Below are 27,017 nucleotides of genomic sequence, written 5' to 3' on the forward strand. Positions count from 1 at the left end.
CGTGCAGCACAAGGACTTTCATGATAATTTTTGAGCATCATAAGTGACTGATCTGTTCAGCAAAATATTTGACTGTGTCACTGCATATCAAATGACTAAAAATAATACAAAATGATATAACTAAAGCAATGTCCACTGTGCTGTGCAAGAGAGCTTCTCTTCCTGTTAAACTGAACAGTCGCATCATTGATGATGTAAGCGTGCTTGCGCTCAGAAGGTAAAGACGCAGTGCGAGTGCAGGTTGTCATGGGAGAGGGGAGGTGCTTCAGCACGATTCAAGGCAAAGTACGCCCTAATTCAATTCAAAAAGTGAAACACATATATATATAAATATAAATATATAAATATAAATATAAATATATATATATATATATATATATATATATATATATATATATATATATATATATATATATATATATATATATATATATATATATATATATAGTTAAAGTCAGAATTATTAGCCCCCCTATGAATTTTGTTTTCTTTTTTAAATATTTCCCAAATGATGTTCAGTTTTAAGGTCAACATTATTAGCCCTTTAAGCTAATGTTTTTTCGATAGTCTACAGAACAAACCATCGTTATACAATAACTTGTCTAATTACCCTAACCTGCCTAGTTAACCTTATTAACCTAGTTAAGCCTTTAAATGTCACTTTAAGTTGTATAGAAGTGTCTTGAAAAATATCTAGTCAAATATTATTTACTATCATCATGGCAAAGATAAAATAAATCAGTTATCAGATGAGTTATTAAAACTATTATGTTTAGAAATGTGTTGAAAAAATCTTCTCTCTGTTAAACAGAAATTGGGGGAAAAAATTAACAGGGGGGCTAATAATTCAGGGGGCTAATAATTCTGACTTCAGCTATATATATATATATATATATATATATATATATATATATATATATATATATATATATATATATATATATATATATATATATATATATATTTTTTTTTTTTTTTTATAACATGAATTTCTGGAATTCTTGATTCTGATCAATCATGAGATTCCATGATAACCTTATCCAGGTACTACGAATCATCTTGACTGTTATTTTATTTATATAGGTTATATATACAGTTGAAGTCAAAATTATTCGCCCTCCTGTGAATTTTTTTTTCTTTTTCAAATATTTCCCAAATTATGTTTAACAGAGCAAGGACATTTTCACAGTATTCATTCATTCATTTTCTTGTCGGCTTAGTCCCTTTATTAATCTGGGGTCGCCACAGCAGAATGAACCGCCAACTTATCCAGCATTTGTTTTACGCAATGGATGCCCTTCCAGCCACAACCCATCTCTGGGAAACATCCACACACACTACGGACAATTTAGCCTACCCAATTCACCTGTACCGCATGTCTTTGGACTTGTGGGGGAAACCGGAGCACCCGGAGGAAACCCACGCGAATGCAGGGAGAACATGCAAACTCCACACAGAAACACCAACTGACCCGGCCGAGGCTCGAACCAGCGACCTTCTTGCTGTGAGGCGACAGCACTACCTACTGCACCACTGCATCGCCATTTTCACAGTATGTCTGATAATATTTTTTCTTCTTGAGAAAGTCTTATTTCAGCTAGAATAAAAGCAGCTTTTAATTTTTTGAAAACATTTTAAGGTTAATATTATTAGCCTTAAGCAATATTTTTATTCTACTGTCTACAGAACAAACCATCGTTTTGTTTTGTTTTGCCTAATTACTCTACCTTGCCTAATTAACCTTTAAATTGCACTTTAAGCTGAATACTACACTGCAAAAAAAGGCTTTTCTTACTTCAATTTTTGGTCTTGTTTTTAATCCAAATATCTAAAAATACTTTTATCTAAAAATAGCGTTTTCTAGACAAGCAAAAGATAATGGCTTTTCTTTTCAGCAATAATATGCCAATATTAAGTGAGTTTTTCCTTAAAACAAGCAAAATAATCTGCCAATGGGGTAAGAAAAATAATCCTGTTTTTTGCTTTTGGCATAAGATTATTTTCCTTACCCCATTGGCAGATTATTTTGCTTGTTTTAAGGAAAAAAAATATTTCTGAAAATGAGACATTATGATTTGCTTGTCTAGAAATATCTTCTTGATTTAGGAATTTTTAGACATTTGGACTTGAAACAAGACAAAAAATCTAAGTAGGAAAAGCATTTTTGCAGTGTAGTATCTTGAAAAATATCTAGTAAAATATGTACTCTCACCATGGCAAAGATAAAATAAATGAGTTATTAGAAATTGGGGAAAAATATCCAGGGGGGCTAATAATTCAGGAGGGTCATGCCACTGCTCTTAGTTGTTTGGTGTCATCTTCTGACTAAACGGTAAGTAAGTAGGTTAGTGTAAACGGGATCCAGTCAAAGCTCTCATAATGCAAATCAAAACTGCAAATAAACAGAAGAAAATTATGAATCACAATTTTTTTTTTTACAGGAAACTGCCTGTTTGCTTCTATTGTTTGTCAGTCCTCATCAGGGCTGGATTAACCAATGGGTATTATGGGCACAAGCCCTGGAGCCCGTGCGAACTTGGGGCCCCTGCGAGGTGGGAAAAAAATACCGATTTTGGAGTGTCTATTTAAGTACAAATAGCACACCTTGTTGAAATAAGCTAGTTGAGTGATTCTCGCCTATAACTGTTTGATCAACAGAGACAACATAACTAAAGAGCACAGCCAACAGCAGTGCGAGTGGTGTAGCTTGTAAAACGCATGACATGTTTTGACGAGTTCACGTGGTCATGAACCCGGTTCGAATCCAGCGTCTGATGAACACGTTCTTCTTTTTCCCCCACTACATATCAGATTTTGCCTACTCTTCATCATGAGGAAGACAAGTAGGAATCATTAATAAGTGTGTGCATTATGGAGGACTCAGATTAATAGAACTGGATTGGAGAGGTGTATTATCCAAATCATATGCATTATAAGTTTGTAGAAGTTATACATTAAAAATAACCTTAAATATATATTCTAGTACTGCTTCTGTGAACTTGAACAAGTACTGTATATTAAAATCCATTAATTTTCACTAGTAGTATTAGTATTTGTTTTTCAAAGTATGCTTTAAATGCTTTAAAAATAAGTTAAATCTTTGTAGAGTAGAAATATATGTACTGTATATCGTTTATTTAAAAAAATGTGGGCAATACATTATAGATTAATTTATTAAAAAATATTATATTAATCTTATTTTTTAATTCAACTATAGGGATGTGGCCAGGTAGGGGACCCTACAAGACATTGTGCCCAGGGGCCTCTGAATTCTTAATCCGGGCCTGTTCCTCATCTGCTGTTAGTGTGTGTAGCCAATGCTTTTACTGTTTCTAATTTGCTCCTTGCTGATGTTTAATTTAAGACTTGCGATATCGTTGCAACAGCCACTGTGACAGTATATGCATATGTGTGTGTGTTTGAGTGAGAGTGTGTGTTTGTTTGGGTCTGTGTGTTCAACTCACCCAGGACACACAGCGGTTTGCGGGCAAATTTGAGCCGTCCTCTCCAGCCTTTATATCGACAGCAGCAGCCGGCGGCCCATATCCTCAATGCAAACTCACCTCCAAAAATAAAGATGGTAAACGTCTCCTACAGGTGAGAGAAACATTCAGTCATTTCCCTCCCAACACACACACACACACACACAAGTACAAAATACACACACTCACCAGAATAACCAGCCAGTGAGCCGAATCCTTCTCGTGCTCTTTGAACGTTGTTAATATCGATAGAATCAGACATCCCAAAACAATCAGAAACCTAGAGAATAAGAAACAGGGATTGTGATCTTTGACCAAATATTCATATCTTAATATCCTAATACACTTCTAACTCAGATTATACAGAAGCATGATTTATATAAAATGGATTTTTGCAATCATAGATAACTCCATTTTTAGTCATTTTCAGATATAATGTTTACATTTGAACTGAAGAGTACAAAAAGAAAAGTTTTTAAAGTATTTTTTAATTATTTTTGATTTTAAAAGAGTACTGTAGTAAATGAAATGCAAAAACAATATTTGTTTGGATACATGGTGTGGCTGCTGAATGTTTATATTGATGAACATAAAATTAAAGGTGCAGTATGTAAGTTTGTACGAAGACCCAGAAGGGACGTTATGGTGGAGAAAAAAAAATGGGTGGAAGAAAAAAAAACTGAGTGATAAGTAAACATATTTTTGAAGATTTTTCGCAAAGATGTCAAATACTTGAAAATGAAATGATTTATTGATAATAACTCTCTGTGGTTACAACTGAATTTGTCACAAATAACTATATGATAGATGATAAAAATCATAAATATACAATTGTACCCAGCTTAAATATAAAATAAAGTTACCTGAGAGAGAGGGAGAAAGTGGGAGAGAGACAGAGCAGGAAAAGAAGCCCAGAGCAAAGTTTAACACCTCTTTCTTGACCATGTGACCAAAGCCCAAATACTGAGACATACTATGAAAAAAATGATGTCTGCAAAACTGTTGCAAACAATTTAATTGGGTTGAATTTAAACAAACAAATTAAATTAAGTAATGTTTAACTTAATTCGTTTGTTTAAATTCAGCCCAAATAAACTATGTACAACCCTTTAACTTAAAAAAAATTAGTAAATCCAAGGAATCATCTTTGAATAATTTTTTTCAGTGTACAAACTGACCAATCAACATGTGACCACACCGTTAAACCCCTTAAAGTCCTCACACCAGTCCCTGATCTTATCAGTATCTGCCTTTGGAGTTGGTCTGAATCTTCTTGGTGAAAAAGACATGTTTTGCCATATAAACAAATGCATATGATAATTTTCCATCCTACATTATAATCACACTTCAAAAAAACACTTTGATTGACATTCTCCCTTTGTACGTGAGGAGGAACACCCCGCCCAGTAGTGATGACCTCACCCTCATAACATTAGCATGTTTTTAAATCTTCCACTATGCTGACACATAAGCATTTGTAGCCCCGCCCTCTTTTGAAAAAAGTACAATCTCAATTGAATTTAAAGCGACAGTCACCAAAATGTCTTAATTAGGGTCAAAGTCTAAAAGGGGCAGTAAAAAACATCATTTGTGGTGTATTTTGAGAAACTTCTCTAGAGACACACTCTAGACATCAAAGACTTATTTTACATCTTGTAAAAAAGAAGCATAATAGGCCCCCTTTGAGGGTTCTTCATAACCATCAATGCCAATAAAGAACCTTTTTCTTTTAAAAGAGCACACACTGTTTGTTGTAACTATCAACAAAGCAGGTACAATCTCTCACATATATTCAATATATAAACATATCTGTCTGAGAATCAGGGATGAAGATCTTTTCAGTTGCTATGGATACCTCAGCTGAGTCATTGTAAAATCTTTTTTTTTTCCCAGAAAGACCTGCTACCTTTAGATATGGATGATTATGATATGATTTTACCAGCAGAGGGGGCTGTGCATGAACTGCATTCAGCGAGAGAAAGACACACTTGCACAACAATCTTCCTTCCAAATGCTGAGCTGGCAAGATTTACAGTACAAGCTTCATTTTTTCACGACAGGTAATCAGAAACCTACTGTACACTGTATAGGGCTCTCATTAAATTCCCTTACTGAATTTCAAGCCCAAACAATGACGCATGCTGTGCTTGTTTCCTGGATATTGTGAAAGCTTGGGACCAACTATGAGTAGGGTTGTATTATTTAACAACACTGAACAAAAAAAACATTGGTTATAATTATATTTCAGACCTTATTTTGTTCATTTCAGTACTGGATAGGTTGTTTTTCTGAACTATTTTGGAAACAGATAGCCATTGATTTCCATTGAAGAAAGTAAATAGAGGAAAACAATAGAAGTCGATGTTTACACATTTCCAATTTTCTTCAAAATATATATTTTTGTATCTGTTCAAACTACTTATACAAAATGAGCTGAATAAACACAATTCTTGAGGTTTTTTTGGGATAACTTAATTGTTTTATGTTCAATCCACTTAAATTAGCAAAAACAATTAAGGTAACTTTAGGAATGTAACGATTCACCAGACTCACTATTCAATACGATTCACGATACGATACAATTTAATCACAACTTTTTTTTTAAACTATTAGAAACAAATTTAAGGTGAAAAGCCCTTTCATTTTTTTCTTAAATGCTGCACACTTTTTGCAAAATAATATATTTTCTGCCATAACCAAATTGCTATTTAAAAAACAAAAAAGAATACAAACTAAAGAAGACTCACTAATATAAACTAAAACTGGACTGTGCTGGGATTTTACATTTTGTAAAGAAATATCAGCACATCTATGTTTTCAGGCATAAGCGGAGGTCTTTGCACATTTACAATGTCCCCCGCTGATGAAAAAACTCTTTCACTGGGGACTGAGATGCTGGTGTGGAGAGGAAAGCCTTTCCTAAACCAGAGAGCAGTGTGTACAGAGGTGGTCAAATGACCAATGGTCATAAAATTAATAATTATATAGTAGGATAAAGAGAGGAGTTCAACAAGATTATGAAGGTGAATAATTAATATTACTTGTATAATTAATTAGTATAAGTATCAGTGATACACTTCTTAATCTTAAACATGTTTAAATATTCAATAATAATAAGCAAATTATTAAAATATGCATAAATTAATTTGAAAAGGAGAGGGTAAAAATAATCTAATACCTACTTCTGTACCAGAACAACTTTCTCTTTCAGTCTGAAAAACACTTTTGCTATGAAAAAACTGATGCACCGTGTGATCTCAGTAGCACTCGTCGAGCAAGCGGAGCTGCATATCATCCGGTCCATGTGGTTTGGCTTATTAATAGTTTTATTGCTTCTTAGACATCTGTGACAGCAGTTTTTCACTGTGCTGACTGCTTTTGTGCATCATATTTGTGGTTCTGTTAGTGTAAGTAAGCGTCTTTTCGCAGTATTTGCACACAGTTTGTGTTTTGTCTGGCGCACTACATCGCTGTCATTTTACTCTGCCGCCCCAGCTCTTGCTCGCCGCTGAAGTGCAGGTAAAGTGAGTTTGCACCCCCTCTGTTCAAAACATGTACCGCGATTCGTTCAAAATTTCTACAGGTTTGAATCATCACATATTTGAGTGGATTTGAATCATTAAATGATTAGAATCGTCAAATGACCAAGAGGCGACACTCAATAGAACGTTCCATTGCAACAGCAGCGCCCAGCAACAGCCCCGGATTCTGCCATTTTGGAGTGAAAGCGACAACACAACAGATAGTTCTATAAAACATCTTTTTGTATTCGATAGAAGTGTCTATAGAATTTAATTCAAACGAAATTAATGTTCACGCAAATGATTTCTTAAATTATCTTGCATCACTCCAGTTGTGTTTTTAGATGGTTTTCCAGTTACATTTAGGAATAATTTAGATATATACAGTTAAAATCAGAATTATTAAACCCCTTTTGAATTTTTTTTTCTTTTTTAAATATTTCGCAAATTATGTTTAACACATCATATATATATATATATATATATATACTATAACTATAGTAATTCATTTTAATGTGACACATTATTGTTTGCTTTTTATATTTTACAACAAAGCAATTATAACCAAGTATGATAATATTAAGATCCTGAATTAGTTTATTACACTTAATCCTACAATTAGACGCTCTATCATGTTTTCTTTGTGTATGTGGACACATGAATAAAGTCATAAGTGTTTAACCAATTATTTTATTTACATAATTTGAGTTCAGAAACTGCAGAGATGTTAAAATGATTGTTACGATATAATAATGATATGACTGAAATGGGAAATCATATTTGTGAAATTCAGGAGGTGGCGATAATGTTCCTAAGGAGTTAGTCAGTTATATGGTTTGCATGGATCGTGTGTGCTAGATTGTGTGTGCCTAAAACCTGTGTTGGTTTGCGGGTCTGCAGCTGGATATATCTCCGGTCAGTTGGCATTTCTGTGTGGAGTTTGCATGTTCTCCCTGTGATCACGTGAGTTTCCTCCAGGTGCTCCGGTTTCTTGTGAATTGGGTGGGCTAAATTGTCCATATGTGTGTGAATGAGTTGGTGGTTCATTCCGCTGTGGTGACCCCAAATTAATAAAGGGACTAAGCCGAAAAGAAATGAATGAAGAAAGAAACTCATAATTCTTTGAAAGTACTTCATATTTGGTTGAACTAACCCTAAAAAAATAGGATGGCAGAAGTTTAATCTGGCATCACGGATGAAAAAGTGAACCATAAATAAGGTTGCATGACTTCTGTGACGTAGAAAATAAAGACAGAATTGCAGAATATGGTCATAAAAATAGAATTTAAAACTTGTAAACAAAGCCAAAGCAACACTTCACATTTCTGTTTATTTAACTTGATGTATTAAAATAAAACAATTAAAATTACACAAATAAACAAATAAAAACTAATAAATTATATATTTAAAATATATATATATAATTTTTATTACATTTTTTATATTTTTTATATTAAATTTTATTAAATAATTTGTTTAATTAAAACATTTTTATTAAATAAAAAATATGTATATTAAAAAAAATTACAAAAGCAAAGAAAATTTATTCAACAATCACAAAATAACCAATAAAGATCCATTTTGAATCATTGCATTGTCGAATGTTTACAAAAAATACAATACAATGTGGTACATATAGATGTAGATATACTATATAATGCTTAGACAATGAGATCACATTCTGCAAAAGAGCTACAGTTAATGTTTATATGATTACATTGCTGTCCTCCGCTAGCTATTTCTGCTGTTGTGTTTAGGAATGAGCTGTATTGCAGACTCACACAAACACACACACACACACACACACATCTCTTTTTTATCATCCTCACTCCATCCGTCAGTTGACCTGTTGGCAGTTACTATGGTTCCACATTTGTAGGTTATATCTGTGCTGTTTCCATGACAACACGTACACACACAAACACACATATGCACACGCACAGGTTCAGGCTTAGTGAAAGCTTTTAGCATCGGCTCACTAATAACCTTTAATGGTCGAACCTCTTTCTCTCTCTCTCTCTCTCTCTCTCTCTCTCTCTCTCTCTCTCTCTTGGCCTCAACTGAAGTGTGCAGGATTTTCTTGAGGAGCCGCGTTTCTCCGCAACACAGAATGATGGAATGCCATGACACCCAGGATGTCCACTCGGAAGCATTACTTATTACTTGTGATTATGCTGGTAATAAAATGGAACAGACAACAGCTTTATCATGCGAGTTAATTATGAAACAACTAGGACATGTATTATATCCATGTATTTGTGTGTATGTATAATATTATACTACTTCAGACGTGCATCTCCACACTACAATTATGAATGTTTTAGATTATTACTATGGCATTTCATCTTAAAACTAAAAAGTAACAATAATTATTCCTTAGGGAATCTCCTCATCCACCACCAGTGTGCAGCATCGACCTGGATGACATGACAGCAGCATATTGAGCCAGACCGCACACCAGCTGATTGGTGGAGAGAAGACAGAGTGATGAAGCCAATTATGATAGGTAAGGAGGCCATGATAGACAGAGGCCAGTGGGCAAATTTGTCTAGGATGCCAGGCTTAAATCCCTACTCTTTTTCGAAGGATGTCCTGGGATTTTTAACGACCACAGGGAGTCAGGACCTTGGCTTAACATCTCATCCGAAAGACGAGTCCCCATAAATATACTGGGGCATTAGGACCCACACAGGCCTCCTGCTGGGCTCACTAAGACCACTTCCGGCACCAACCTAGTTTTTCCATGTGGTCTCCCATTTAGGTACTGACCGCTAAGCTTCAGTTGGCGACCATGTGAGAGTTGCGGAGAGCTAGCTGCCGGCAAGTGATATAAACATAGTAATATAAACACATTACAAAGTGTAATAAAGTAAATATGAAAAAATTTAAACTTGAACTTAGCAAAAAAAATATGACAACATTTGCAAAAGCAATATTTCTCATTTTCAACTTTTAACATTTTGATTTACATATTTCTTATTATTAATTAGTTTTTCAATATACACCGTAAAAAAAAAGATGCAGGGTTCCACATGCCAACTTATCCAGCACATGTTTTATTCAGCAGATGCCTTTCCAGCTGTAACCCATCACTGGGAAACATCCATTCACTCATTCACACACATACACTATGGACAATTTAGCTTACCCAATTCACCTATAGCACATGTCTTTGGACTTGTGGGGGAAACCGGAGCACCCGGAGGAAACCCACGCAAACACAGGGAGAACATGCAAACGCCACACAGAAATGCCAACTGACCCAGCAGAGGCTTGAACCAGTGACCTTCTTGCTGTGAGGGAAGAGCGCTACCCACTGCACCATGTATCATTTTCATTGAGTAAATAATTATATATTGTACACTTTAAGCTACAAATGTTTAATTTTAATGTGCCAAAATGGCTTAAATTTGCTTGAAATGATGTCAGTTAACTTTCAAAATCTGAAAAGACTCCACTATGCTGTTAACTGTAATGTCTGGTCAACTATATTCCAAACTATATTGCAGATCCCAGCAATGTGACTTTTTCGGACTCGCACATTGCGATATTGAAGCTGAAATGATATATGTTGTGCAGCCCTATATATATATATATATATATATATATATATATATATATATATATATATATACACACAGTTGAAGTCAGAATTTTTACCCCCCATTTTTTTCGATAGTCTACAGAACAAACCATCGTTATACAATAAGTTGCCTAATAATTATCCTAACCTACCTTGTTAACCTAATTAACCTAGTTAAGCCTTTAAATGTCACTTTAAGCTGTATAGAAGTGTCTTGAAAAATATCTAGTAAAATATTATTTACTGTCATCATGGCAAAGATCAAATAAATCAGTTATTAGAAATAAGTTATTAAAACTATTGTTTATAAATGTGTTGAAAAAAATCTCTCATTTAAACTGAAATTGGGGAAAAAAATTAAATAGGGGGCTAATAATTCAGGGGGGCTAATAATTCTGACTTCAACTATATACATATATATATATAAGCACAATCATATTTAAATGTGATCAATTAATATCATTATATTTTTATTTTATTAATACTAACTAATTAATACAAATTATTATTACTATTTGTAAAGTAAAATATTGCATGCTGTATTTTTAGCATTTTTCAGTCTACCTTTTTCCGTCTTTCTCTGATATTCAAGTTTGTACCGTCTTTACAATATACAGTGTAATACGAACAGCACAGCAGGGTGTATTTGAGTAGGATATGAAAGGCAGAACATGATGGTGGTGTCTTATTTCATAATTAAATCAGATGCCTGCATTCCAGCAATGAAGTATAATACAAGCATCTGAGCAGGCGTCATTGTTATGTAACTGTTGACAATTATGCGTTAACATTATCTGACATCAGAAAGTTGCAGACATTTATAAAGTGTCCTTATTTCAGTTCAATTGCAATAAAAGCTCTTTTTTGACTGGAGGGAATGTAGAAGTTAAAGTATGTTGCCACAGTATATCAAGCTCTTCATATCTAACAGAATCAAGGACAATTTGATTGCTGGTAAAATGACCCCTTCAAGGCTGTTTACAAAGAGCTACACATTTGTTAGAGAAGTTTGTTGACTACAGAGCTTGGCGAGAGCTATTCACAACAATCAATAGTGATTCAGCTGGTCAGAGGAAAATCTGGGATCATTTTATAGTCTACTCAATGGAGACAACTGTGTAGTGTGTAGACGTGTGTAATCTAGCTGTATGTGAATGTAAAAAGCTCTGCAAAGTTTTGACGGCAACATATTATGCCCCTTTTTATAAGATTTAGTTTATTTCAGTTCCACTCAATGCCCCACAGATCTTTCAGATCTTTCACAGCTTGTCGGATTTGCCCCATTTTTGGGTTTGAGCAAAACATGCTGTATTTGTCCATGTCTCTTTAAAGATCCAGTGAAATTAGATGTTAGTATCAATATGTTAGTCTTCAAGAATATCTATAAGCTAGTGTGCAAGTAAAATTCTCATTTAGAAGAAATAAAAAGGATATAAACATGTAAAGCTTGTTTGGTCACTTTTTTGGTGTTTGGTGCCTAAATGGATCGTTTTTTTTTTTCTTCACATCACCTCATACTTCAGATTCTCATCAAATCTTGACCAATCAAATGCTCTCTAGAATCTGACATGCCCCGCCCCTTTATGATGCTTCACATTTGCTTTTCATTTGACTTTGGTTTAACCACTCTAACAGGCAGAGCTGTGATAAAACCAAAAAACTATTGGCTGTTTTTAAAGGGGAGGAGCTACTCTATGTCCCACCCTCTCTTCGTTTTTTCTGTTGAGATTACGTCAAACATCGAATAAAAAAGTGCACATTTCAAAGTACTTAATGAGACCTTTAAATGCAAATGAGTTGCTGCTTGTACAGAAGAGGGTGGAGCCTTTTCACATTATTCTGACACTCCAGAAACAACAAAACAAGGGAAGCTCACAGCCAAAACCTCATTAATGTCGGAAAAACAGACAAAAATAAGGATTCAATTAATTTTCACAACTATTTACATTTAGCACAGGGTTTTGTCCAAAGTGACTTAAAATTGAAGAGGCATATAGTGATTCAACAAGAAGAGGCAATACACACAAGAAGTGCTAATTATACAAAGAAACTGTTTGTGTTCAGAGAATAAAGTGCTAGAGTAAGGAGGGGGAGGGTTTTTTTAGTGAGAGAGAAGAGTGTCTCTACAGGTGGTTTGTCAAACCCACTCACTAGTGTGAGGCATGCTCATTTAACACAGTGCTCATATGTATGCTCATTTGACACAAAGCATGGAAAAACAGACATGTTTACGTTTTATTACGATTATTTTTCTGCTTGAATACACATAAATCCCACACTTTAAATATTAATTGACTGATTTGGAGGGTGAATATTAAAGGTGATGCATGGCTTTAAATGAAATGAAGGCGGATGTTTTTACAATAAGTTCAGTGTTTTCAAGCCAAAATAAACAGCGGAAGGAACCACCAACTATTCCAGTATTTGTTTTACCAAGCAGATGCCCTTCCAGACACAACCCACTGGGAAACACCCATTTTCAATCATTCACACACACTCATACACTAAGGCCAATTTAATTCATCCAATTCCTCTATAGTGCATGTCTTTGGACTGTGGGGGAAACCGAAGCACTCGGAGGAAACCCATGTGAACACAGGGAAAACATGAAAATTCCACACAGAAATGCCAACTGGTCCAGCTGGGACTCGAACCAGTAACCTTCTTGCTGTGAGGCGACAGTGCTAGCCACTGAGCGACCGTGTCACCCCTTATTAGATCCACTTTGTTTGATAAACGAATTAGTCTCTTATATAATAAAATATAGAAATATGACTTTACAAACTGTATTGCACATGAATCATATACATGTAAACATCTGTTTATTAGTCAGAAATATTACTGAAATGAACATAACTCGTTTAATAATTATATATTTACACACATTTACATAAGATAACAAGGTATTAAAGTATTAGTAGACTGTCTGCTTAATATCTGTTGATACTGCTCCTTCAACAGACATTTAAATGACTATAAGAAACTTTACAAGTACATGTCAACTTACTGCTTATAATCTAATGTGAATTAGATGGCACATAGATGCAATGCAACTTAAATTCAACAAATGGACCATCAAAATAAAGTGTGACAGATAATAAAAAGCTGAGCTAAATTTTCTTTCGGAAATCAGTGGATGTCTGTGCGTACAGATTCGGTGTGGGTCTTGTGATGAGCTACAATCACTAGCTGTGTTTCCATTCACCTATTTTTATGCGCATTTTAGATATGCGCATAAAAAAAAAAAAAAAAATCGGTAGATGGAAACGCCAAGATGCACATCAATTTTGAAAATGTGCATAAAAAACATGCGCATAACTGAGTGGGATAACATTTTTATTCGATAAGAGAGGATGCGAATAAACTACGATGGAAACACTTTTATTGCACAAATTCCAGTATGCGCATTATAAAAGATCATGTGACTTTGTTATAAGAGATCATGTGATGATAAAAATGTGTGTGAATGGATAAACCAGCAGGCTGAGCACATTGTAAAACATCGGAAATGTTATTTTGGCCATTCTAAAATGCCATAACCATCTTAGGATTAGTGTTATTATATTATTAATGACCTCCAGAATTAAAGTGTCTGCTCTCCATCTCACGCCTTCAAACGCCACAGCGCGTTCACTGCATGTCATGATTGCCTTCTGAGGCGCAAGTTGTTTATTAAATGAAGAAAAGATTCACACAGCTTCTCTTATCGCAGCAAACTTTGTTTTTACTGTTGATATTTGGCGCCAGATAATCAGGGAGTGACGATTTTGTTCGCTTTGACTCGTTGGATGGAAACGCTGCTTTATTCACACATCTTTTAAGCGGTAATCCAGTTTTGCGCATAAAATTAATTAACGTCCTTGAGTACACACCCATGAGTCCACAAAGTAGTGCAATTTGCAAGTTGTTTATTGTGAGAATGTTTAAACTGGAGTCGGCCAATGACTAGAACCGAAGAGGCTATAAATTCGACTGAACTAGGATGTTTCTGAACGTTTAGTGGAAAGACGGTTTAAGTGGAAAGAATTTCAAAATAGCTGATTGCTATATTTCTCATAGCATTTTTTTTTTGTTCCTACTAAGGACGTTAATAGTTTTATGTTCCCAACATTCTTCAGCATATCTTCCTTTTTGTTGAACAGAAGAAAGAAACTCGAAAAGGCTTGGAACAAGTGAAGGACGAGTAATTGACAGCAGATTCATTTTATTTTGGGGTAAACTATCCCTTTAATTTATCGACTGAAATATTACTGCCCTGTTCTCATGTGCCGGCCTTTGAATTGTTTCACCCATTTGACATTTTATTTGAAGTAATTAAATGTATTTAATGTTTCTGTATGTGAAACCGAGCATCACGGTGGCGCAATGGGTAGCACAATCGCCTCACAGCAAGAAGGTCGCTGGTTCGAGTCTCAGCTGGGTCAGTTGGCATTTCTGTGTGGAGTTTGCATGTTCTCCCTGTGTTCACATGGGTTTCCTGCGGGTGCTCCGGTTTCCCCCACAGTCCAAAGACATGCGGTACAGGTGAATTGAATAAACTAAATGTGCCGTATTGTATGAGTGTGAATGCATGGGTGTTGGCCAGTGTTGAGTTGTGGCTAGAAGGGCATCCACTGCGTAAAAAATATGCTGGATAAGTTGGTGATTCATTCCACTATTGTGACCCCAGATTAATAAAGGGACTAAGCCGAATTTTGGCTTTTCATGCCATAAGACTTTTACAAATTTGCAGTACTGTCCCATTTGACCCATTTACTAAAATCTGCAGTGTGCAGTGTGTCATTTTTACATCTGAAATATATCATAAAGTTCAATAGAAAAGAGAAAAAAGCAGGTAAGAAAAAGAGTTTATGAAAATGTATATATAGGGAGTTATCTGGTTTTGCTAATTATGATATAGTACAAAACCAGTAACACTGTGCATGTCTGTCATGGAAGTTTCCATATGCCTGTGCTGTGTCTTGTTAAAGCCTTCAGAGTAATGTGTGTATGTTCGTCTGTGTGTAACCTGGCTGATCGATAATGAGGGCATATTGGCTGTAATAGGAGCATCAATATTTGAGGTGAGTCATAACAGGACACATCAGCCTTTATAATAAAACACACACACACACACACTGGAGTATGCTGAGTATTGCAGTCAACTGTTCTCGAGTGAAGAAGGAGAGGGAGAGAGAGGGAGAGAGAGAGAGAGAGAGACATGTAGCCCCATTAGAGGTTATTAGTGAGGTGGATGTAGAAAGTCCAGTATTTCTCTGCTGATTTCAGGGAACAGCAGATTACAGCTCTCACTGGAGACCAGAACACACAGAGCGAAACACATGCATTAAGGTGTGTGTGTGTAGACAAGTGATTCATAAAAGAAAAAAGGGCTGCAGGTCTGTTCCTTAAAAGCATGGGGTCGAATTAAAAAACAGTTTTTTATAAAACACATTTTATAATAAAATATAAAAATAGTCATAGAAAATAAACTACCAAAATGAAGGCTTTAAACAAGCAATAAATATAGTCATATAGAGAATATAAAAAGTAGTGCAGGGCAAAGATTAATCAACGTTAAATGAATCCAAAATAAACGTTTTTTTTTTTTTTTTTTTTTTTTTTTTTTACAAAATATGTGTATTATATATTTATTCATTCATTTTCCTTCAGCTTAGTCCATTTATTCAATATTATTTTTTTTTTTTTTAATCTTAAATCTTTTTATAGTTTTTTAGCATAAGAAAATAAACAATAACATAAACAGAACAAACTTCAGGAAAAAAAATAATGTACAAAGGCTTTTTTACAATACACAAACAGTCGGACACAACATAATACAATATCGTCCAGAAAGCATAAGGGGAAAAAATTGAATTAAATATATTAAATAATAATAATAACAATAATTTACAGAGAAATGTGTAGGCTCCACAATTTGACATATGCCAAACCAATCCCTTTAATGAGTTACAAGTCAGCATTACTGATATAATAATTGGGTTCCAGATTTAAAAAAATATGTTTAGTTTGTTTGCCATCCCAAATCGTTTATTCAATATTATATATATATATATTTATTATGTGATCAAAACAATACTATACATAACAATTTTGTTACATAGATATTTAAGTTACTTATCATTTTTATCATATGTATATCCATACATACTTATACTGATGATAAAATAAATAAATAAATAATAAAAAATAAATAAATAAATTAAATTAAATCAAACAAAATATAAAAATAAAAATGAAAAAATAAATTAAATAAAAACGTAATAAAATAAATTATTAAAAAAATTAAAAATACATTAAATAAATAAATAAATAATTGAATAAAATAAAATAAAATAAAATAAAAAAATTTATAAAATAAAACAAAATAAAGTTTCAAATAATTAAAAATAAAATAAAATAAAATAAAATAAATAAATAAATAAAATAAAATAGGCCTCATTAAGGATAAAAAAGCATTATAAAAAATAGGCTGTAGGTGTAGCCTGTAAAAAGTAGGGGAAATATTTTAAAAAATGAAATAAAATAAAATGAACTAAAATAAATAAAAAAAAAAAAAAAAAAATATATATATATATATAAATATATATATATATATATATATATATATATATATATATATATATATATATATATATATAATTAAATAAATTAATTAATAATTAAATTAAATTAATAAATAAATAAAAATAAAATAAAATGTAAAACAGCACCAAAACAAGACATTAAAGATCAAAAATAAAAATATATTTAATAAAATTAGAAGCACATAAAAAAAAAACACATAAAAAGCATCTATGTTTTAAAGATCAGCTGAAGGTCTTCACAAGCATAAAATATAAAACCATTAGGCAGTATTTATGCTGGAGGGTTATTGATGATATTTAAGTGAAATGAACTAAAATGTGTTGTGTCTCATGACTCAGAAATGATTCATCAAGCACATTCACATACACTGCTGCGAGGTATATTCCCCCTTCGTGGTTGTTCAACAGAACTAAACGCTTGTATTTAAAACAATATGAAATGTTACACACAAAGACTGAATAAAAGCAATGATTATTTTATCCTTTGAGAAATAAAATTGACGGTTAAAATGCTGCCACAATACCTCAGTGAAAACATAATAAATATCCTAATACTAAACTTAATATCTGTATGGACAACACTGCACCACTATAACTACAACTCAACTGAGCTCTGCTTTAATCTGTTGAAGAATCCCAGCTCATTCTCAGTCTTTTAACCCCGACAAACTAGGCTTTTGAGTATGAACTCTTTTCACAACCTGCACTCTTCCTCTCTATAGGATTCAACTGGAAACTTTAACTAGGCCACTCTAAAACTTTTATTTTATTTCTTCTCAGTCTTTTAGCTGATGATTTGAGTCCTGAACACTGAACTAAGCTCATGCTTGAGGAACCTGCTGTTGTGTTGGGATTTTTTTTTAGACTTCCCGAATGAGGTGCTGCTGTGTGTTCTTGAACAAATCTGGTCCGGTCAACCACTTAATATTCACCACTGCTGCATTTGAAGTTAATAGTTTGTGCTTTGGTTCAACAAAGGCCAAGAAATGGACACTGCAACCCTTCCAAATACATCTAAACTTTTATTCTTAAAGCCAAAATATGCTCACACCTAAATTCTACTCTTTGTTGAGGGCTAAAAATAAGTATGAAACATGTTTGCAACAGTACTCTGTAAAGCCAGGAACACACTAAGCCGACGTCAAAGAACCAGCAGGGACAAAAACTGATCGTGTCTGGTCCCATTTAGAACAAAAAGCATAAACATACCAAATGCACAACAGCTGATTAAAACGAGAGCGTATTTGTCAGATCACATCTGGGCCACTTTAGGCTCACAACTACATTAGCCAGAGCTTACGGTGCCAAATATTTGCCAAAACTGGCCCACATATGTCTCAAGACAACTGGGCCACATTTGTCAGATCACATCTGGGCCACTTTAGGCTCACAGCCACATTAGCCAGAGCTTACGGTGCCAAATATTTGCCAAAACTGGCCCACATATGTCTCAAGATAACTGGGCCACATTTGTCAGATCACATCTGGGCCACTTTAGGCTCACAGCCACATTAGCCAGAGCTTACGGTGCCAAATATTTGCCAAAACTGGCCCACATATATCTTAAGATAAGTGGGCCACATTTGTCATATCACATCTGGGCCACTTTAGGCTCACAGCTACATTAGCAGAGCTTACTGTGCCAAACATTTGCCAAAGTGGCCCACATATGTCTCAAGATAACTGGGCCACATTTGTCAGATCACATCTGGGCCACTTTAGGCTCACAGCCACATTAGCCAGAGCTTACGGTGCCAAATATTTGCCAAAACTGGCCCACATATGTCTCAAGATAACTGGGCCACATTTGTCAGATCACATCTGGGCCACTTTAGGCTCACAGCCACATTAACCAGAGCTTACGGTGCCAAATATTTGCCAAAAGTGGCCCACATATATCTTAAGATAACTGGGCCACGTTTGTCATATCACATCTGGGCCACTTTAGGCTCACAGCTATATTAGCCAGAGCTTACGGTGCCAAATATTTGCCAAAACTGGCCCACATATGTCTCAAGATAACTGGGCCACATTTGTCAGATCACATCTGGGCCACTTTAGGCTCACAGCCACATTAGCCAGAGCTTACGGTGCCAAATATTTGCCAAAAGTGGCCCACATATGTCTTAAGATAACTGGGCCACGTTTGTCATATCACATCTGGGCCACTTTAGGCTCACAGCTACATTAGCAGAGCTTACTGTGCCAAACATTTGCCAAAAGTGGCCCACATATGTCTCAAGATAACTGGGCCACATTTGTCAGATCACATCTGGGCCACTTTAGGCTCACAGCCACATTAGCCAGAGCTTACGGTGCCAAATATTTGCCAAAACTGGCCCAAATATGTCTGAAGATAACTGGGCCACATTTGTCAGATCAAATCTGGGCCACTTTAGGCTCACAGCTATATTAGCCAGAGCTTACGGTGCCAAATATTTGCCAAAACTGGCCCACATATGTCTCAAGATAACTGGGCCACATTTGTCAGATCACATCTGGGCCACTTTAGGCTCACAGCCACATTAGCCAGAGCTTACGGTGCCAAATATTTGCCAAAACTGGCCCACATATGTCTCAAGATAACTGGGCCACGTTTGTCATATCACATCTGGGCCACTTTAGGCTCACAGCCACAGTAGCCAGAGCTTACGGTGCCAAATATTTGCCAAAACTGGCCCACATATGTCTCAAGATAACTGGGCCACATTTGTCAGATCACATCTGGGCCACATTAGGCTCACAGCCACAGTAGCCAGAGCTTACGGTGTCAAATATTTGCCAAAAGTGGCCCACATATGTCTTAAGATAACTGGGCCACGTTTGTCAGATCACATCTGGGCTACTTTAGGCTCACAGCTATATTAGCCAGAGCTTACTGTGCCAAATATTTGCCAAATGTGGCCCGCATTTTGTTTTATAATAACTGGGCCACATTTGCAGCTATACATGTGAGCCACTTTGGATTTAGACCCAGATTACCCTTAAATGACTATTCCACATTTCTGCCAACTGTGGTCTACATTTGTCCTCTATCATTTGGGCCAAATTTACAATTTTCCACATGGGCCCCATTAGGTTCACATTTAGATTACATTTTGCCATAAGTGCCAAATTTTTGCCTTAAATGGCCCATGTATAAATTGAAATCTTTAGCCCGCTTTTGTCATTGTACAGGTGGGCCACTTGAGGCTCACGTTCATTTTGTCTGGGCTCAAAGAAGACCACCAGTGTCGCACTGCCTAAAGTGTCCCACATTTGTATGCTATCTGGGAAAAATTGTCATGCCCTAGATTTTTTTTCTCATTTCAGAACAATTTTCATTTCCTGCCAACTTTTTACGTTTCAAGTATTTTTCAGTAATCAGTTATCGATTTGGTAGTATCGAATTCCCCAAAAACTGTCTAGTGGTCATTTTGAGAACTGCGCAAAAAAATATGGCATTACAGCACTGCATCTGAGGGGAAAAAACGCTCATCTCTGTTCACGGGTACACCAACATGATCTGCTTTAGCTAAAGAAACATTTTAACATCAGTGCATAGCGTTGTTATAATGCTCGGCACTTAGAAACAGAGATGAACTCATAGAGTTGCGTAATCCATCACGTCATGCCCCAAAGACATAACTTTACATTAATTAAACCAAACAGCCTAGAATGATGTTGGAAATCAGACAGCTTTATTTAATTATCTGTCTTTTGTTTCTGCTCAGCATTAATCTGGTAAAATCCTGTTGATCATTATTCCTGTATTCTCTCTCCGGGTTAATGCTCAGATGATCCAGCAGCACGGCTAACATACTCAGCTTTGAACAAGATACGTTTGCTTAAACTGCCCTAATTATATTAACACTTACTATATCACCTTCATCTCAATTACATCCATGTAAATAACTGCAGTTCTGTGGAAACTAATTATTTATTATCTCAGCGGGAGATAGCACTTTGAGTTCTGTGTAAGCGCATGGACAAAAAAACAACAATGTCAGCAGGTATTTCGTAATCTAGACTGACAAAAGCATTATTAATAATTATGATAACATGCCAGTTAATATAGTCTGGCCTTGATTACAGTGATAAATTCACTGTTCTGTTTGTTAATTTCCTGATAGTGTGGCAAAGTACTTTTCTTCACTTACTAGTCTACTAAACAATACATAAACATTTGAACCTGTTTATTTGCAAAGTGAATAGTCTTCCCTTTTTATGTTGTTCATTTGAAAGCATAAGGCTTCAGATTTAATTTACCTGTCACTAATATTGCTGTTGTTGCTGCTGTTGCTAAATATTAAATCAGCATATCTGTTAATAGGCACATACACATGCAAATAATCTGAATAAATTCAATAATTGTTTATCTGTATTACTGCTAATATTTGCCTAGTTTAAATTAGTAATAGTTGTCATGATCACCATCGATCTGCCAGGAGTGGATCACTGGTGATCGTGACAACTATTACTAATTTAAACTAGGCAAATATTAGCAGAACTACACATTTCACATAAAAGAACTACAAATCCCATCATGCCATTTCACACACACCAGTTGCCGATCACTCAGAGTCGAATAAATGAATCGTGTTGGGTTTGGATGTTTTGCCTGAATGCGTTGATGTTGATACAGTACATCACTAAATATGTAGTACTGGATACGGTAAAACGTAAACGTGCCTTTCTCTTCAGACACTAGTTTAGCGCTGGGATCACGGGACTAATCATGACATGAAATATGAATAAAGGGTTAAAGGTCATTTTCACAACAATACCACAGTTTAGCCAACCTAGTGCTGTTTGTTCCAGTCATTTTTCTGATGATTGATACAATAACCGACACTGCAGCACAGTATTCGTCGGCCATTTGCTATTAAAGGAAGGAGCAGCAGAGCCTATTATATTTGGGACTTTGTCAGTAACTGTTACAGTTCATATTGACCAGTTTCTTCTTCCTCCGGATCATAACATGTGAGTGTTATTAAAATTTTTGCCTCGTTTTCTGTAGTTTGCAAAATATGTGTTTAATTGTGTGTTGTAACTTGTAATCTATTATAGATCAGTGCTTGTACTGTATCTCTCAGTTTAACTCTTTATAGGACTATTCACATATTGCGTCCCAAACCACATTGAAAACGCGACATGTGCTTCTACCTGTACCGATTTAAATGCGTTTTTGAACTCGCAATCCACTGCCTTTCGTCTTTGCTATGGCCATTATTAGCTGTTCCTCACATACAGTCAATTTCAAAATAGTTCAACTTTTGCCACTGTGTGGATTAATACTGAATGTGTGTGTTTGTTATTAATTGGGGTTAGGGTTAAGTGTAGAGTAATATGCTGGTGTTTAACTGCATTGTTGCATTCCTGCATTGGGCTCTCACATACTCTGCTACTTCATAACCGTGTTGGGCGATTCTCTCTGTCTCGCACTGAACGCAGTCACAATCACAACAAAATCACAACAGATTGGGTCATCGGACCAATCACCGCAGATTAGCCTCACGCAAAGGAGGGTTTTGGGAACAAATGAATCGCTGAAAAAATCATATGGGAGCCATTGAGATAATTAGGTAAAAAGAAATGCATATTATAAGAAAATGAAAGTGTTTTTTGACCTTGGACACATATCAGCATGTTGTTGGAGACCCATAAAAGCAAAATATGTCCTTTTTTAATGAAAAATAGGGGCTCTTTACATTTTGCATTCTAAAATTAAATGTCAAGATAATGTTTTTATTAGTAAATATACTGCATGAACAATACAAAAATAAAAATCTTATAACAAAGATTGCACTTTTTGTGTGGTTTTGCATGTCAGATCTTGCCTAAAGCACCGGATTTTTCCTAAGGCGCTGCATTTATGGATTTACACATTTACATGTGCATAAGGTGTCATGTAAGTCAAAGCCGCACACACTCTTCCTGTGTAGGCACAATCTATTTGCTCACTTTTAGCTGAGGCTCTAATTTGGGACAGTTGCTGAGCAACAGAAGCTGCCGAGAACATCCCTGTGTCATGCATAGAAAATAAAACACATCGTGATCACATCCAAACTACACACTAGCACGCACGCTCGCACACACTCACTTCCTTATTTATGTTTGAGGTGTGTGAGGTTGCGCCTGTGTGCTGAGGAGGGCGAGTGGTGTAAATCTGCTGGAAATGTGTATGTTCATGGCAGACAGTTGAGCAGCACTCCTCCACTGCACAAGGAGATGTTACCTTGGCAACACGTCACATGACTGTGTGCTTGAGGAGGCAGTAAAGCGGCCATAGCAAATAGAGAAAAGGGAAAAACAGGGTGCACCGAAAGATGCTATTTTTACATTAAGCAATATTCATTTTCTACACCATAAAACAAGTGCCTCTGTTTTTGGGGGGAAATGGATTAAGATTAACGGTGGACAGACATTCCACTTCACTACTAAACTTAAAAAAATGGTAAGAGTAAACAATGGAATGTACAGTATAATGTAAGCACAACTAACAACACAACGTGCACAGTTAGCATAGCAACTGGCTATGGAGCTCCATTAGTCTCAATAATAAATCACACAAAAAATATGATGTACATATGCAAAGCCAAATGCACATGCATGAAACCAAATTCATGTGCACAAAATATTTATTTATATATATTGACAAAAATAATTCCCGTGTTTTAGAATATTGAATTTGATGTTCCAAATTTCTTCATCTTTAAACCTTAAAGAGTCCCTATTATGGGTTTTTTCCATGCAGTGTGTAACACAGCTCTAAGTGAAGTGAAATATCCAGCTAAGGTTTAAATCTGAAAGTGCACCATGTTTAAAACTATTGTAATGAATCATCTTGATAACGAGTCTTTAGCCGTTTCGGCATGACATCGATACGAAACTTAAGCCCTTCCCAATTGTTGCACGCGCACACCTGGGAAAATTGAAAGCTGCTGGCGGCCCTGAATCAAGACGTGAAGACGCTGGGCTCAGCTGGATATTATTGGAGGTGTGAGGGGAAAGTTAGTGTTATTTTCTATACCAATGATGAAACTGTGAAGAGTCAGTGATTGAGGTTTATTTTTGCAAAAATACCGAAGCATTATAGCCCTCATTTTTCTGACAAGTGCTTTAGTAATCTACATGCTTACAACGAGGGATTCTTCGGCTGTTTGTTAAAGGAAGGATCAGAAATTACGGGAGTTTTCAGTGAAAAATAACAAAACGGGAGGGTGGCGGGTTGGCAGGTATGCTCACACATACGCTATGCACTCTGACTACTTCAATATTGTTGATAAGTCGCGGTGGGCATTTTACTCTGTCTCACGCTGAATGCTGTTGACCAATTGCAACAGACTGTCATCGGTATAATCAGCGCAGATTAGCTTCGCCCTAAGGAGGGGTTTGGGAACAAATTAATCACTGAACAAATCATATGGGAATCGCTGGGATAATTAGGTAAAAATAAATGCATATTATAAGACAATAAAAGTGTTTTTGACCTTGCATGCATATCAGCATGTTGTTGGAGACCCTTAAAATCAAAATAGGACCATTTTTAATGTAAGCTCTTTTAATGTGAGCTCTTTTAAACCGTATTTTACAAACCCAGTCTATGAATTCAGAACAAAAAAAATTGAAGTTTGAAACCTGACATAAAATATCAGTTGTCTTTAATTTCAGATGTTTAATATTCAAGTTAAGAAGTTCAAATTCAAAACATTTTGTAATGGCATAAAATGTAAAGTTTCATTAAATTACAATTGTTTATAATTCAAATGAACACAATTCAAATTCAGATTGTTTCGGCATATTTTAAGCTCAGTAAACACACAGATCCATCCTTGTTTTGTATCTGTGGTTCAGGTTGATGGTGGTGGTCTAATGGTGTTGAGGAGATTTTTATGGCACGTTTTGAGCCACTTAGTACTAATTAAGTATTGTCTAAATATCATAGCCTACCTACCGCTATACATCACAGCTACTCAAATTACTGTGTAGGAAATGTACTTTAGGATGCCTACTGTATGATGACTGAAATCGGAAAATGTCTTAAGAAAATAAATAAACGCACTACAGAATGTTACGTTTTCAAATACCTCCACAAATTGCACGTATTCTATCAGTGCCGCACACAGACTATTGCCATATATGATACACACATTTCACTCCACATGTAAATGCATCAAATTTCACAGCATAATTCTCACTACTCATGAGATTTTTTTTAAATCTGCTTTTTACTTATAGTTTAAGTAATTTTAACAACAGATACTTTTACTCTACGTGCACTACATTTTTTTGCTGGTAACAGTACTTTTACTTGAGTATGACTTTTCAGTACTCTTTCCATCGCTGCAGCCTTTTTGAGTGTTATTACTGACCACGACCATCCCTGATGACACAGTGTAAAAGACTGATGGCTACTTCCTGCAGGATCACATGTCATGTGACAAAACCAATAGTTTTTTTCTTGAACATGGCATTGAGTTCACTATACATTAATGTCAGTAGATCTCAATCTAACAGATGGTTTTTAGGATGTGATGAAACAGGAGATTTGCAACATGGTTGTACCGCCAACAAATCTGTATCAAATGCATGATGCTGTCGTGTCAACATGAACCAAAATCTGTGAAGAATAGTGTATAATGTGAGTGTATAGCTGAGTTTCCTTTCTAATGTGAAGTGAATCTTTTGAAATTTTGAAAAAAACGATTAAATAAATGTTAATAATAATCTCATATACAAATTAGGTGCATTTCCATCAAGATTTTAGAGAGGCAGACTGTAGTATTGGTAACATAGTAACCAACAGTAAACAATGCAAGCATAATGGAGACAGCTGATTGGTTTTGTGGGTGTAATGTTAGCTACATCAAAGTTTATTTCAACTCCCATTATTTGAATTAACCATTTCTTACACGTCCAAAACCAATTAAAGTCAGCATAATTTATTTATTTATTTATTTTTGTGAATTGGGAGACTTTAGTAGACATTTGGCATTTCCATCACTCATTTCTCATGCAATAATTCAAAATCCAAATTAGTACAAGGTCATGGAAATTCAGCTAATGCTACAAATAATTAAAGCAGTTCTGAAAGGCAAACATTCAGTCCACCCCACAACTGTCAATGATGTGAATAAGTTATTAAAGGTGCTGTATGTAAGTTTTTGACTCTTTTAAAGCATAAAAATACCATAATATGTATGCAGATATTTAAAAAAACATGTCAAAAAAACATTCTTGTTTATGTGAAAAGCAATGCTGAAGTCAGTTATTCTGGCCAATTATATTTTGAGTGTGAGTGATTCGCTCCTTTTGGTCCTCAATCTGGCAACCTGCGCTTGCATTTGTTTTAATCCAGAAATGCAATGCCTACTTCAACAACTGGGTGTCAAACTTATATACTGCACCTTTAACCAAAATAATAATTGTATATAAGTGTATATGTTCACCTAAAAGAATATTCTCATGAATGAACATTCTCAAATGTCCTCATTTGTAAGTCGCTTTGGATAAAAGCGTCTGCTAAATGACTAAATGTAAATGTAAAAGACTCAAGCAACTATAGGTAGAATACCCTGATATCTTAAGAAACATCTAGAAACCACCCAAAGACTGTATCAACACTCAGCCATCGACTAGAAAATCCACTTAGCAAAGCACTATACAAGCATCTGCTCTCAAGATAAAAAACTTATCAATGACATAACAAAATATGCTGTACAATATTATATCAGAAACTTAATAAACTAATGTGTTGTATCCTTGTGTTTCTTGCCACAGATGCCTGATGCAGAATCTGTGTCTAGAAGCAAAGCTATATAATATGATTTGTCAGGGCTTTTAGCTTAAATATATGTAAGAA

General features: G+C 35.2%; 1 protein-coding gene across 1 annotated transcript in view; it reads right to left on the reverse strand.

Annotated features, from left to right (window-relative positions):
- The window catches only part of kcnq3 (potassium voltage-gated channel, KQT-like subfamily, member 3), an 89,828-nt gene that overhangs the window by 41,329 nt on the left and 21,482 nt on the right, over window positions 1–27,017 (reverse strand). The window contains exons 3-4 of the mRNA XM_056479945.1: window positions 3,672–3,762; window positions 3,465–3,591 (exon numbers count right to left, since the gene is read on the reverse strand). Coding sequence (XP_056335920.1) covers window positions 3,465–3,591; window positions 3,672–3,762 — 218 coding nt within the window. The remainder of the gene's footprint in view (window positions 1–3,464; window positions 3,592–3,671; window positions 3,763–27,017) is intronic.

This window comes from Danio aesculapii, chromosome 2, assembly GCF_903798145.1.
Source record: "Danio aesculapii chromosome 2, fDanAes4.1, whole genome shotgun sequence".
Classification (NCBI taxonomy): Eukaryota; Metazoa; Chordata; class Actinopteri; order Cypriniformes; family Danionidae; genus Danio; species Danio aesculapii.